This window comes from Mastigoproctus giganteus, chromosome 6, assembly GCF_048544385.1.
Source record: "Mastigoproctus giganteus isolate SK-2022 chromosome 6, ASM4854438v1, whole genome shotgun sequence".
NCBI classification, from domain to species: domain Eukaryota; kingdom Metazoa; phylum Arthropoda; class Arachnida; order Uropygi; family Thelyphonidae; genus Mastigoproctus; species Mastigoproctus giganteus.
Genome location: NC_143580.1, coordinates 56,279,680 through 56,295,087, shown reverse-complemented (window position 1 = coordinate 56,295,087; position 15,408 = coordinate 56,279,680). Strand labels below are relative to the sequence as shown.

The 15,408-nt window shown below is 37.4% G+C and overlaps 1 protein-coding gene across 6 annotated transcripts in view; it reads right to left on the bottom strand.

Annotated features, from left to right (window-relative positions):
* Positions 1–15,408, bottom strand: part of LOC150084307 (RCC1 and BTB domain-containing protein 1-like) — a 133,692-nt gene that overhangs the window by 96,953 nt on the left and 21,331 nt on the right. For all 6 annotated transcript variants that reach the window (XM_090375154.1, XM_090375159.1, XM_090375155.1 and 3 more), the window contains exons 3-4: positions 8,984–9,225; positions 4,944–5,034 (exon numbers count right to left, since the gene is read on the bottom strand). In XM_090375154.1, coding sequence (XP_090231280.1) covers positions 4,944–5,034; positions 8,984–9,225 — 333 coding nt within the window. The remainder of the gene's footprint in view (positions 1–4,943; positions 5,035–8,983; positions 9,226–15,408) is intronic.

The following is a 15,408-nucleotide window of genomic DNA, read 5'->3' as shown; positions in this document are numbered from 1 at the left end:
GTCGTAAGTGCGGCCGGTCGTAAGTCGCATAGGTCGTAAGTCGACGACCAAGTGTATATGATGTCAAAATTTATTTTTTTCCTTCCAGTTCCTTTCTTATTGTAGTAGTAGTAATGACATATGATGCAAGAAAGCAAGCTGACAGCAAAAAAAAAAAAAAAACCTTACACACTTACGCAGCACATCCATCCATACTCTCCAAGAATTTGTCTAGTTCTTCCTTGAATTTATTCAACCCATCCACTTCCACAACAACAGATGCAAGCCTGTTCCAAAAATCAACCACCTGCTGGCTGAAGGTAAACTTCCGTACATTTATCCTGCAACCATCCTTGTTTGTAGTTTTGTGGCACAAAAGCTGTTTCGGCTATATTGCGCCTGTTCAAGTTTTGTTATTTTCAGTTATGCAACCATCCTTCCTCAACTAGAATTTATGCCCCCTTATGTGTGTCAGTCTCAGCAAGTGGAAGAATACCATTAACATTCAGCTTACTCAATCCATTGAAGGCTTTAAACACCTCAATCAGATCTTTCCGCAGGTGCCTAGCCTCCAGAAGCTGCAATTTGCAAAACTGAAGCCTTTCTAGGTAAGAACACCCTTTCGTTCCCTGCACAAACCTGGTTGCCCTTCTCTGTACTTGTTCCAGCAGATCCACATCTTTCCTAAAGTGAAGCCTCCAGACCTGTATACAATACTGAAGATGTTGCCTAACCATGGTCTTATACAAAGAGATAATCACCTCTTCATCCCTGCTAACAAAGTTTCTATGTATCATTGACAAAACCCCACAAGTTTTCCTGGCAGCATGCCTGCATGCTCAGAGAATTTCATGTCTGACTGCACAATTACCCAAGGTCGTTTTCATTCTCCACTACCCTGAATGTAGTACCACACAGTTGATAAGTTATTCTGGGGTTACTACTACCCACGTGCAGTACCTTGCATTTGTCAATGTTAAACTTCAACTGCCATTTCTCAGCCCATCAACCCAGCTTTCTAAGATCTTGTTGTAATTGTTCACCCTGATGACTGTCGTTAATCACCCTGTCAACCTTTGTATCATCTGCAAACTTAGACATTCATCAATATCACTGATAAATATTGAAAACAATAATGGGCCCAGCGCTGAACCCTGGAGAACTCCACTAATAACATTAGTTCACAAAGATCAGTACCCATTGATAACTATTCTCTGTTTTCTTCCACTTAACCATCCCTTTATCTATAGCAGTCCTTAATGCCACATTGCTCCAGTTTGTACAGCAGTCTCTTATATGCAACAGTATCAAAAGCCTTCCTGAAATCCAAGTATATGATGTCAAAATTATTTTTTGCATCTAGTTCCTTGACACAATCAGATTGGTTAGACAAGACTACCCCTAAACAAATCCATGCGGTGATTGCAGTATTGCATGCCTGTCCAGATGTTCCTGCATTACTTCTTTAACCAGTGATTCCATCCCCTTCTGATCCCCCTTTATGAACTGGGGATACATTTGCACATCACCAATCCATAGGGACTTCCCCTGAATCCAAGAATACTCTCATAACTATGGCTAAGGGTTTGCTTACCTCCTTTACTGCCTCCCTTAATATGGATAGATTCTATTCACACCAATTGCCTTTTTTACGTCCATCTTCAGCAATTTCTCCTCCAGAACTTTCCTTTCAGTTAACACAAAGTCATTTAGCTCCTTGTTAGAGTTAGATAAACTTCTGGCCCCCACGTCTCCACAGAATTCCTCATGTGTGAATGTAGAGGCAAAATGCTTATTCAATTTGTTAACAATCTGAGCAGGGTCATCAACAATTAACCCATACACATCAAGTGGCCCAATGTGCTTCAACCCCTTCGTTATACTATTAATATAAGCATAGAAGTCTTTCCTGTTTTCTTTTCATGCTTTGCCAGAGACTTCACATAATCAGTCTTAGCTTGTCTAACTTCCTTTGTAATAGTATCCAATCACATGGGTCAGACAAGATTGCCCCTTACCAAATCCATGCTGTTACCGTAGTATAACTGCATTCCTGTCTAGATCCTGAATTACTTCTTTAACCAGTAACTCCATTATTTTCCCTGAATCAGAAGTCAAGTTGACAGGTCTATAATTACTCATGTCTCTCCTTGATCCCACTTTGTGAATTGCGGATACATTTGCACAACTCCAGTCCCTGTGGACTGGAGTTGTGCATGCTCTCATAATCATGGCTAAAGGTTCGCTCACCTCTTTTGCTGCTTCTTTTAATATAACTGAACAAATCCCATACACCTAGGTGCCTTTTTAGGTTTACTTCAACAATTTCTCCTTCACTTTCCTCTCAGTTATCAACAAAATGATTTAGCTACCCACCAGAATTTGACTCACTTCTGCCTGGAAAGCACAGTATCAAATACATGAGCTGTGTTAGAGTAACTAAGAGTAAGAACAGGTGCACATATATTTGCATCTACACTAATACTGGGAGCATAGTACATAAATTTGATGAATTTGAAGTACTGATTAAGTCATCAAATGCAAACAGTGTAGGAATATCAGAGACATGGTATCACTCAAACATTAGGGATGCAGAATTTGTATATGGAGAGTACAGTGTGTACAGAAATGACATAGCATATAGCATTGCAAATCAAACAGCACCACAAGAATCTTCCCCAAACTTCACGTTCATAGCTTTTGTGCCACAATACAACTCTGTAAAGAACATATAGTGTGAGTTATTGTGTGGTGTCTGGTTATGTTCATCTATTGTTCATCTGGCTCTTAGCCACTGAACCCTGGGAAACCAAGAACTGCGATCCCCCATCCAGTACTGCGAGGAGGTTGGCTAGGAACGGTAGGATCATGTATCTCTGGCAGGATGAATCCTGGCAGACTGCCAGGGAGGGCCCAAAAAGTGTAACATTGCAGGGTGCAACAGATCTGATATGAAATTCAGGTACTGATTTTAAAAGTTACATGTAAAATAAAGCAGAAATTACTACTTCTGTATGGTAGAAAAGTTCAGTTTTTAGAAAAACTTATTTAAAACAAATAATAATTCTTTTAAAATAATTTTGAGCAATATTCATTAGAATAAAATTTCAGCGCAAAATGATTCATTAATAAATACTACAAATATATATATAATATGTATAAAAGCCAAAATGATTAATTAATGTTACTTACTTGCAAATATGAAATTAAATAATATATACCTATAGAAACACACGTTGCATACATTTTTAACATACTTGTAAAAAACATGCAAAATATAAAATAAGTGACTCATCACCTACATTTCTTCACTTACAACTGTGATATGCAATAATAGAAAGTAGTAGAAACTTTCTTTTCTTTTTTATTCCCAAGAAATCTGCACTAAAAAAACTGTTCATAGAAAATACCCAATTTCCTGCATTTTAAAACCAAACCAGAATATTTTTTATAAGATATAGATGGTCTGAATTCCAAATTTAAAATGCATAGAACCATAAAAATACAGAAACTTTGTAAAGAACCATAAAAGACATGATTTTTCAGAAATTTTCCATTATAACTAGAAAAGTTGGCAGGCATTTCTCAGCCAGTATTGGAGAGCATTTTAAATCATGATCTATGAAAGTTCAAATAATCCAGAAATTAATAAGAAAAAATGCAAAATGAACATCCAAGATTAAATGAATTAAGTTATAATAGCTATAATACCAGAAACATTTTTGATGAAATATTATGTGTTATTGTACACATATATACACTCAGTGATCACTGAATTATGACCACCTACCTAATACTTGGGCCACCATTCACACAGATAACAGTTGCTATTTGCCTAAACATTGACTCTACAAGATATCTGAAGATGTCCGTAGGGATCTGCAGCCATGATGCCTGCAAAGCTTTCCACAGTGTTGGAATATATGATGGGTGCGTATCCATATGCCTTTCTTCCCATTCAAAACATAGCACAGGTGTTCAATTCAATTGAGGTCAGGCATATTTGGAGGCCAATCAAGATGAGTGATAACTTCACTTTGTTCCTTGAACCACTTGTGCACAGCTCAGACCTAATGGCACGGCGCATTATTGTCTTGGAAGATGCTGTTTCTGTCCGGGAAAAAATTTAACATGGCAGGGTCTCCTAAGAGCTACTGATATAACTTACCAGTGAAATGTTGGTCCATATGCAGTAGGGATCCTAGTTCTTGCCAGCAAAACACGCCATCACCCAGCCTGGATAGTGGGCACCATACACAATGGGTTCATGGTTTCGTGTTGCTTGCACGCACACGCACACACACACACAGGCATCCATCGGCATGTTACACTATGTATATGGACTCATCTGACCAGCACACTCATTTCCAGTCCTCCAATGTCCAACCAGAGTGTTGCTGACACCACAAAATTGCCACTGATGATGATCAGCAATGAGGAGAGGGTGTCTCTTGGGTTATCTGCTGTAGAACCACATGCATCTGAGTGCGCAGTGCATCATCATTTGGGATATTGTTCTTGCATTCCCCATACTGTATTGCAATGTCAACTGCTACACAGTGACCTGCCTTAAGTCCATACAATGTGCTGCACCCTTCACTCAACATGAACATCCACCCTTGCACAGTTATGTCGGTAGGCGGTGGTTTGACACCAATCTTTATACACATTACACCACAGTGAACCATGAGCAACCGACAAGACATACCATTTCCAATATGATAGTACCTGATACATAAGCTCCCACAATCATGACCTTTTGAAACTCTATGAGAGCTTTACTACATCACATAACTGATACTTTATCACTTTGACCATATGCAAATTATCACAGCTCTAAAATAAAAGCCCCTCCGGCTTTTTATACTGCAGCATAGACCATTACAGATGGGGAGGTCACAATTCAGTGATCACTGAGTGTATATGCACAATGAAGAAAATGCAATGACTTTAAACTTTCTCACCAATACCAGCTACGACTTTTCTAGCAGCTGGCTGATTTGTTGTTGAACCTAATCCTACTTGTCCACAATTATTCTGGCCCCAGGCATACACCTACAAACAGACAAAAAATAAAAATGCATTTTCCTTCCATGAAGATGCAAAAAATAAAATATTTTCAAAAGTTATTCAAATATATCATCCACATAAACTTTTAGTTTGCCTACATACAAAGATGATTCAACTTGGTCAGTTTATTGAGAGTTACAATTTATGGTCATTAAAAAGCAATTATTTTATTTCATTTCAAAATTAAACATCTAACAAAAATATGTTCTAGCCATTATCTAACTGCCAACACATGGCACAAGCATAAAGACAATATCTCCCTTATAACACTGCAGTCCAATCAAGCAGCATTCAGTACATTTTTTAAATTCAGAAATCAAAAATGAATAAAGCAACACATAGTACAGTAAAACATTTATTTTAATATGAAAAGTTAAAAGTTGGAAAAAATTTTACAGGAACAAATAGACACAGTAAACTAAGTAAAGGAGTTTTATTGTATCATGACTACAATAGACTAAGTATCCCAAAAAAACTACTGATAACATTTACCATTATTACAGCTAATAACTTGTCCCAGATAAGTAAATGACTCCGCCTTTTCGATTACTGCTCCTTCAATCATTATGTCCCTTTCTTTGGCATACTTGTTCATCATTACTTTTGTTTTAGCCATATTCATCTTTAGTCCAAAATCCTTACTAACTGTGCATAACTGATTAAGATTTTCCTCTAATTCTTTGGGATCGTGGCTTATGACCACAATGTCATCTGCAAATCGTAAATGGTTTAGGTACTCTCTGTTCACATTGACTCCTTTCTGCGACCAGTCTAATCGTCTGAAAGCTTCCTCAAGGGCAGCAGTAAACAGCTTCGGAGATATTGTGTCTCCTTGTCAAACTCCTTTCTCGATTTTAAATTTCCTACTGTCTTTGTCTAGTCTAATAAAGGAGGTAGCATTTTCATATACAGTCCATTCCGGTTATTTGGGACACATTGGGACTAGTGCATTTTGGCCCGATTAAGCAGCTGCCCCAATTATCCGAAGTTTCACGTAAATAGTTAAAAATACAATGTAACACCCCCCCCTTTACAATTGGTTCACTGTGCAATCAAATCACGTTACAACGAACTCACCATAGTAAAGTACCGTTCACTATACGATGTGTAGTAAGCGCCGGTCATTGTGATCACGTTTGTGAATTGAATTTTAATTCTATTAAACAGCGATTCTAATTAGAGAAAATAGGAGGAATATTATCCACAGGCTATAAAAGCAAAGATATATTAAGCACAAATTTACCCTTTATTACCTTACCAATTAAAAAATTAAATGATACGTGAAAATCAGAAGAATATACATGATAATCGGAATAATTAATACGTACTGTAATATGTACATACGAATTAGTTGACATTTCTGTTCACTTACATTTGTGGGTGGGGGATTAAAATTTAAAACAGTAAAAAGATAAGCAATCAATAACAAAGAACACGGCACACACAAATTGCAAGTAACATAATACGTGCAAGTGAGAACGGAGTAACGAGTTACAAAGCTTTAAAAATAGGAATGAAGAGAAGATTCTGAAAATTATTTTTTTTATATGAGTGAAGATTCCATAGAAGCGTAAACACATTTTACCATAATAATCCACAGAATTCCAGCTGTCGGTATTATCGCAAATTCAATAAGATCGAGTTTACTGTCCGTTTATGATAGATTTCACTAACAGAAAAGCCCAATAAACAGGTGACTGCTAATTGTTTTTATTGTTTTATGGTTATGACCTCCAGAATTTCGACCGAACCACGTGGTACCGTCAGAGACAATCGTAGGGTAGTCTCCAGTGCTGCGGTCTCCTGCCCCGATTAAACGGCATGCTGTCCCAATTAAGCAAAGTAAACCCTGGCTATTTTCTCGATTGGTTTCTGTTTTTTAAGATTTTCCCCAAATAAACAGCTGCCCCGATTAATCAGTGGCCCAAATAACCGGAATCCACTGTATTTTCTTTCAAAATCATAATATATGGGGTATCTATGCCTTGTCTTTCCAGTGCCCGAAAAGCCATTTGACTCCAGTATGAAGTCAAATACCTTTTCATAATCCACAAATGCCAGGCATAATGGTGTTTTATATTCATTTGCTTTCTCCATTAGCTGTGATATTACGTGAAGGTGATCCATAGTTGAGAATCCTGTCCTAAAGCCAGCTTGCTCTGTCGGTTGATTCTCATCAAGTATTCTTTCTAATCTGTTAGTAATGACCCTTGTGAACAACTTGTAGATGTGGGGTAACAAGTTAACTGGTCTATAATTTCCAATTTCAGATAAATCAGAAATTATAGACAGTTACAATTAGAGACAGTTTTCATTGACAGTTACAATATAATTCATCAAGGTCACTGCCATAGCACCCATGACCAGCAAATACGGAGGATGCGGAAAGGTCAGAGAATGACCACCGCATATTCCCGGAGCAATATGGCCTTAGTTGCTAATGCTCCTAAAAACCAAATAACAAACAAACACTGCCATAGCATTAATAACAGTTGCCCAGCTCATTTTATACTCTTTGTTCTCCCCATGTTCATATCTCTCCTTGAATTACTTGCACCATATGAACATTTAAAAACATGGCAAGCAAAATTTCCCATACTGTGCTAAAAGCTCTGACAAGGTTCAGTCCTTTCAACCTTCCTTGGAGAAACTTAAAAAATATTGCACTCTTCCACTAACTAGAGACAAAGCAATTGCTATTCACTTAAATTATAACATATTAAGGTGGGCCTCGATTAACGCGATTAATTCGTCCCGTGAGCGCATCATGCAAAATGGAAACACGTTAATCGAATATCATAACCAATAGGAAAAATTATAATTGGTCCTTGACCTTCTGGAATGTCCATAAAGAATTTTAAAAATACCTTTTAAATAACTTTTTAACTGTATATAATGTAAAAGATAATGAAAATAATTATGGAATTAAATGTTTATTGCATAAAACAGCGGTTCTTAAACTGTGCGCCGTGGAATATTTTAAATTTTCGAGGGAAACACAGCGATACTCGACATCTGTCGGACACCGTGCGAACTACTAGCTCGAGGTAGTTCACAGTTTCAGCATTTCTTATTAAGTTGTTTGGACCTAACTACTAAACGAAACTGTTAAGTATTTCTTTTGGTCTGGGTGCGCCTTGAAAAAATTACTCAGACATTAAAGGTGCCGTGAACCGAGAAACTTTGGGAACCTCTGACATAAAATACACAATGAAGAAATTACTGTTGCGGAAATATTTGAACAGTGTTGGCTTTCTCTTTTCATCAATCAATTTCCGATAGCCGACAACAATCTTCTCTGGGCCCTGGCAAAATAAATATCGCTGAGAACATCAAACCTTTTGTTTGAGGTTCTATGCGATACGAAAGATTTCACCTAATTCTTTTACCGTTATCTCCTTCATCTGGCATCAACATTTTCATCTGGCTCATTTAAAAATTTGAATTTTTAAATGCAAGTCTGCATTGACTTTATTAGCAGGAGACAAACACGTCTTCTTCCGATGGTTGATGAAACACAACGAGGCGGGCAGCAGGCAAACGTTTGTTTATTGACTGTACGACTCGTGGTAAGCTTAACACGCGATTCAAATCTTTTTCAACTATTGCATAAAAAAAAAGATTGCGTTAACTGGAAATTTGCATCGTGTAAAGTGAAAAGTGGTATCATTTTTCAAATAGCGTTAACTGAATATCGCGTTAATCGAACTCATGTTATGCGAGGCCTAGCTGTATATAGTTTTAATGAGCATCAACTATATGATTTTTAAAAAAAATTATATATATACATATTGCCACAAAAAAAAGTTTTGTATTCTTAATTGATGAAAGTGTTAGCTCAGCACCGTCTATAAACAAAATTTATCATCAATCACAAAAAAAAACATATGAATGCATGGCAATGTATTAATTAAAATATAAAAACTCAACTTACTTCTCCTTCATTAGTAAGAGCCATTGAATGATGGCTGCCACAAGCTACTTCAACTACTTTTCGACCAGCGAAACTAGAAGAAATAAGACTAGGAGTGAGTCCTTGATTGGTGCCTCCATTACCAAGCTGACAATATCCATTGTGTCCCCATGTATATAAATCACCATCTTCTGTTACAGCTAATACATGAGGTCCACTCCCATAAGCAAAGCTCTTGATTCCTTTTTTACACAAGCTTTCCACTGAAAAGATTTTTAAAATTTTAGACAAAAATTCTGTTTTCAGACATCTAAAGAAAAAGAGAGATCACTAATGGCAAAATCTGAATTTTGCCATTAGTGATCAAATTCCAAAATAAGAGAGGCATAATTGATTACATCTCATAAAAAAAGTACAAAAGCAAAAGCTGGCCACAGCTTTAGTAAGTAGTGTACAAATACACAGTTAGAAACATGGTCAGACATGTAACACCACAGAATATAGTAATATTCTTGTGGTGGTACCAGAGTGTAAAGAGAAAATTTATTTATTAAGTAAACTATTATAAAGAGAAATAGTTATTATGAATTAAAAATTACTGTAAACTGGAATTTTTATTGATACAATTATAACAACCATTCATTCATAAAGTAATTTGTTTAATGAACAGCAATAACACTGTTAAACAATTTTTTTTTTTTTTAATATAAGACCTTTTCTTAATGCATTTTGTCTCCGTGATTAGAAAAATTACTTCAAAATATTCCAATCACATCAAATTTTGAAAAATTTCATCTTTTTATATTAAAAGCTGTAGACTGCTTATGTAACAATTAGAAATAAATTACAATTATATTTGAAAATTTCTTTTCCTGAAGCCTGAAAACACCTGTTGGCTTTAAACCATTAATACTTACTTGCAACATCTGAGTTTACAAGTGAAATTAATGATTTATTTAAATATAAACAACTTGAAGTCAAATGTTTCTGTGTGTTACTGTAATTCACCATGCGTGAATGAAATATTTATTGTGTGAGAAATTAAATCTCACATTAGTGTGTTAATAAACTTAACAGCTTCTGTTATGTTTATGGCAGGTACGTAACTGAACAGCAAAAAAAAGAACAATTTCTCCTATGATCAAGAAAAATTATGATCCATATTTTAGATGCAAAACAGAAAATCAAGCAAACAAACCCTGTTGTAATATGCAATGACACTTTGAGAATGGCTGAATTCAAATTATTATTTTAATAGGTGTTGAACCTCCACTATCCACCTGAGATTGACTAACTCAGCACTGATTGAAGAGGACTTTAGAAATTACTATAGTCACCAACAGAATTGAACTCAGACCTCTCCAAATAAGTGGCGGACAGTAATGTATTATGCTGACTAACCTGCCACAGGGGCAATGATGGCTGAATGAAAATGAAAAAATTAAATATATGCCATTTACAGTGCGCATGTGGTGATGGGAACAAAAAGATCATTTTGAGGACAGAGAGTGAATGAATAGGTGAAATAGGAATGGTATTTTTTTTTTTTTTTTTTTGCTGATGCTGTATAAGCTTGTTTTTTGCCATCATGTGCCACAACTAATGCTACTAAAGCATCAAAAGTTGGTAGATTATTCTCATCAACTGGTGCAACACTTTGTTTATTAGAGGCTTGAAGTAGTGGGACACATGTTTAGTCTACAGAGCAAAGCTCCAGTAAACATTCCCCCATCTCTTCCATCATGCAGTATGATTGATGTCCACTGAGGTTAAGATGGACATCGTGGCAAGATGTAATCCTCCTTACATTTCGAAGTCACAGCTCTAAAACATTTTTGCAGGCCGGCTGCTAATTAGTACACCAGAATGAACCTATTGGTAACTCTCTGGGAGGCTTCCGGATCAGCTAGTATATCACTCCGCTGACTCTACTCTGCCAGATAATGACTGGAGGGAGTCTGAGTAGTTTGTATGTGGGGGGGGGCACTGTCGAGGCCATGTTATTATTATTATTACCACCAGCCACATTGTGCAAGAAAGGCTGAGGCTTATGCTGCACCAGCAATAAAAAAAATAATAAATAAATTTTAAAAAATCCCAGAGTTACCCTGTGAGTGAGTGAGAGAGAGAGAGTCAAAACTAGAAGGGAATCACCAAGAAAGAGAAGAAGGATATCCAGATCAGGACGCTAGGTGTGCCAAGCCCATACTCATCAGATGTGGGCCCCTGGGATTGGACAGAACAAACTCCAATGAAAAATGAGACAGACAAAGAACACTTTAGCACTAGCATTAGTAGAGGCATATGATGCAATAAAGCAATCTTATGCAGCATCAGCCAAAAAAAAAAAAAAAAAAAAAAAACACGCTCCCATTTCACCCCTCCGTTCGTACCAAATACCTGTTCAGCTCAGCCTTAAATTTATTTAAGCTATCAACTTCCACAACAAAGGATGGAAGTCTGTTCCACCAACCAACTACCCACTGGCTAAAGGCAAACTTCCACACATCTATCCTACATCTGTCTTTCCTCAATTTGAATTTATGCCCTCTCATGTGATTATTCTGAGCAAGAGGAAGAATCCCATCAGCATTGAGCATGCTCAAACCATTCAAGACTTTATACACCTCAATCAGTTCACCTTGCAGGTGCCTAGTCTCCAGACACTGTAATTTGCAAAACTTAAGCCTTTCTTCATAAGAGCAACCCTTTGTTCCGTTCACTAATCTTGCTGCCCTTCTCTGTACTCGTTCCAACAGCTCTACATCCTTCTTAAAATGAGGCCTCCAGACCTGTATACAGTACTCAAGGTGTGGCCTGACCATTGCCTTATACAAGGGGATAATCACCTCCATATCCCTGCTAGAAAAATTCCTGTATATCAATGACAAGACACCAGGAGCTACTCTTGCAGCCCATCTGCACTGCCTTATGTCAAGTAGCTGGGCATATTCTTACCATGCATACAGCATATCCAAAAATTTGATTACTTAATACAGCATGTCCCCCCACCTTTTATTACTACTGAATATACCATGAATTGTCAAACTAATAGAGCAAACTTATCTGCAAAAAGATCTAAACCTCGCAAACACTTTCTTGTTGATTTCACAAAAATATATGGTGTCAGTTCTAATCTTAATGATGTCCATATCCACTTTAATGTTGTCCCCAGGACTTTCAGAATGGGCGCACCGCCAGGTGAATTTAACTGACCGGCCAGCTAAAATTTAAGCAATTCTTGCAGTACCGGCCAGCTAAAATTTAAGCAATTCTCACAGTACCGTATGGTGCTGCTCACTGATCTCAATCAAAATTAATTTGAACATACTATGCAATCGAGATCAATGTGACAGGAGCATATAAGGTTAAATTATGCAATTAATTTTTGCTCTGGATTGCTTAAGTCACATTTATAAATAACAGAAAATTTTATAATATTGCGAAGTATTACACTTCCACACCCGGCTGCTTCATAATGCCACCGGGCTGGCAAAACTTTCTGGGTAGAACACTGCACTTACGGTCTGCCAAATTCCATGTACTTTTTCTGACAGAATCTTGGCTGGTTCAACCACTGCTCGTATCAGTTGTTCAAATTATTTGCTGTATGATTCCTTTTGCTTCAAAAGTGGTACTTCACAAGTACCACTTTTCTGATATTCTGATATTCCCTGTCAGAGACTCATTAATTTGAAATCTCCTCTTTTTGATCTTCCCTGGCTTAATATCTCTCTATCCCATTCTATCAAATTCATCTGTTGCCTCTTTAGTTCTCCCAACTCTACTAATCACTTAGAACTCTGACTTCCTCACTTTGAAACTTGACTTTCTCCAGTCCAACTTTCCTAACAGCGAGGTAATTTTCCTTGGTGATTTTAACGTTCACAACTCCAGCTGGCATCTGTTTTCTAGTCACATGGACCCAGCTGGTTGAGATGCTGAAGCTTTTGCAATTACTAATGACCTCGTGCAGATTGTTCATTTACCTACCAGAATACCAGACAATCCTAGCCACTGGTGATATTCTGGTTATGTTACCGATCTATGGACAAATTCAATGGAAAAGTTTGGTGAAATTCAAGCAGTTGCTTTTGACATTTAAAAGGCTTTTGATCATGTATGGCATAAAGTCTTCTAAATAAGCTTCCATCTTATGGTTTGCCAACTGTATTTTGTAATTAGGTATCCAGATTTCTCTCTAATCACTCACTGCGGGTGATGATAGATAGCACTCTGCCTTCTAACTTCTGCACTAATCTGGTGTTTCCCACGGTTCAGTTCTTTTTCCCACTCTATCACTACTGTATATTAATGACCTTCTTCCATTGACCAGAAATGCTATCCACAGTTTTGCTCATGACAGCACATCATTCTACATTCCAGTTTGTGAAACCTTGCCCTGCTCAAACAGCTTCAACTTAAATAATTAGGCGTATAACCAGTAAAATAAAATATCTTTAATCACAAATAGATACCTGTAGCTTTCGAGACTAAATGTGCCTCTTTCTCAAATAGAAACTTTAGAGATAAAATTATTCGAACGGACATAGTCGTGCGTGCAGTGAGGCATGCAAGGGCACGAGGTAGGTCATTCAATCATTAAACTGGTGTTCATTGTTGCTGCATGGACATGCATAGTTTTTATCCAGAACTTGTCTAGACTTAAAATGGTTGCCTCTAAGATGGGATGTAGTCTCATGGCTTTGCAGCAGTTCATGGCTCTCGAATTACAAAATATATTGAGTGACTAACCAGAGGCGGTGGCGAAAGTGTTGGGAGTGGTCAATTACTTCATAGTCCCGCTTGGGATTGAGGTCGTGGTGGGTGGACCAGAAGTGTTCTGGTCCACCCACCAGAAAACAACAACAGGCCTCACTTGAGCAGAAAGTCTGTTCATGTTGTTCTCTTTTGGTTTGAATAAAGCAATTTGCTTAACTAAACTTGAGTTAAATGAATTTGTAATAACTGAGAGCAAAGTGAAGGAGAAATTGATGAAGTTAAACATAAGAAAAGCACCTGGGGATGGATGGGATCTATCTAGTTATATTAAAAGAGGCAGCAAAGGAAGTAAGCAAACCCTAAGCCATAAAATTATGAGAGCTTTCTTGGACTCCGAGAAGGTCCCATTGACTGGAGATGTGCAAATGTGTCCCCAAATCACAAAGGAGGATCAAAGGGTGACACGAGTAATTATAGACCTATTAGTTTGACTTCTGTTCCAGGGAAAATAATGGAATCACTGGTAAAGAAGCATTGCAGGATCATCTAGACAAGATGGCAGTAATAATTCAGATATAGTATGGGTTTGTTAAGGGGAAGTCATGTCTGACTAATTTGATTGGATACTATGATGTGGTCACAAAGGAACTCGATGCAAAAAATAATTTTGATATCATATCCTTGGATTTTAGGGAAGCTTTTGATACTGTGCACATGGAAGACTATTGTACAAATTGGAGCAATATGGCATCAATGGCAAATTGTTGCTATGGATAAAGGGATGATTGAAGGGAGAGGACAGAGTGGTAGTCAATAGACACTGATCTTCGTGGACTAATGTTATTAGTGGAGTCCCCCAGGGTTCGGTGTTGGGCCCATTGTTGTTTTCTATATTTATTAATGATATTGATGAAGGTATATTAGGCTTAATGTCCAAGTTTGTAGACTATATGAAGGGTGGCAGGGTTGTTAATGACACTAATGACAGTACGCTACTGCAACAGAATCTAGAAAAATTGAGCAGATGGGCTGGGAGGTAGCAGCTGAAGTTTAACATTGACAAATGTAAAGTACTGCATATGGGTAGCAGTAACCCCAGAGTATATGTGGTACTACACTCCGGGTAGTGAAGAATGAAAAGACCAGAGAGTAATTGTGCATCCAGATATGAAGTTTTCTGAGCAGTGGAGATGGTCTGCAAGAGTAGCTCATGGTGTCTTGTCATTGAAATACAGGAATTTTTCTAGTAGGGATAAGGAGGTGATTATCCCCTTCTATAAGGCATTTGTCAGGCCACACCTTGAGTACTGTATACAGGTCTGGAGGCCTTATTTTAGGAAATATGTAGAGCCACTAGAATGAGTACAGAGAAGGGCAACAAGATCGGTGAATGGAACAAGGGTTGCTCCTATGAAGAAAGGCTTAAATTCTGAAAATTGGTGTCTGGAGACTAGGCATCTGCAAGGTGATCTGGCTGAGGTATATAAGGCCTTGAATGGTTTGAGCAAGCTCAATGTTCATGGGATTTTTCTCTTGCCCAGATTAATTGCCAGAGGGTCCAAATTCAAATTGAGGAAAGACGGTTGTAGAATAGATGTGTGGAAATTTGTCTTTAGCCAGCAGATGATTGATTGCTGGAACAAACTTCCATCTGTTGTTGTGGAAATTGACAGCTTAATTGAATTCAAGGGATAACTAGACAAATATTTGGAATGAATGGATTG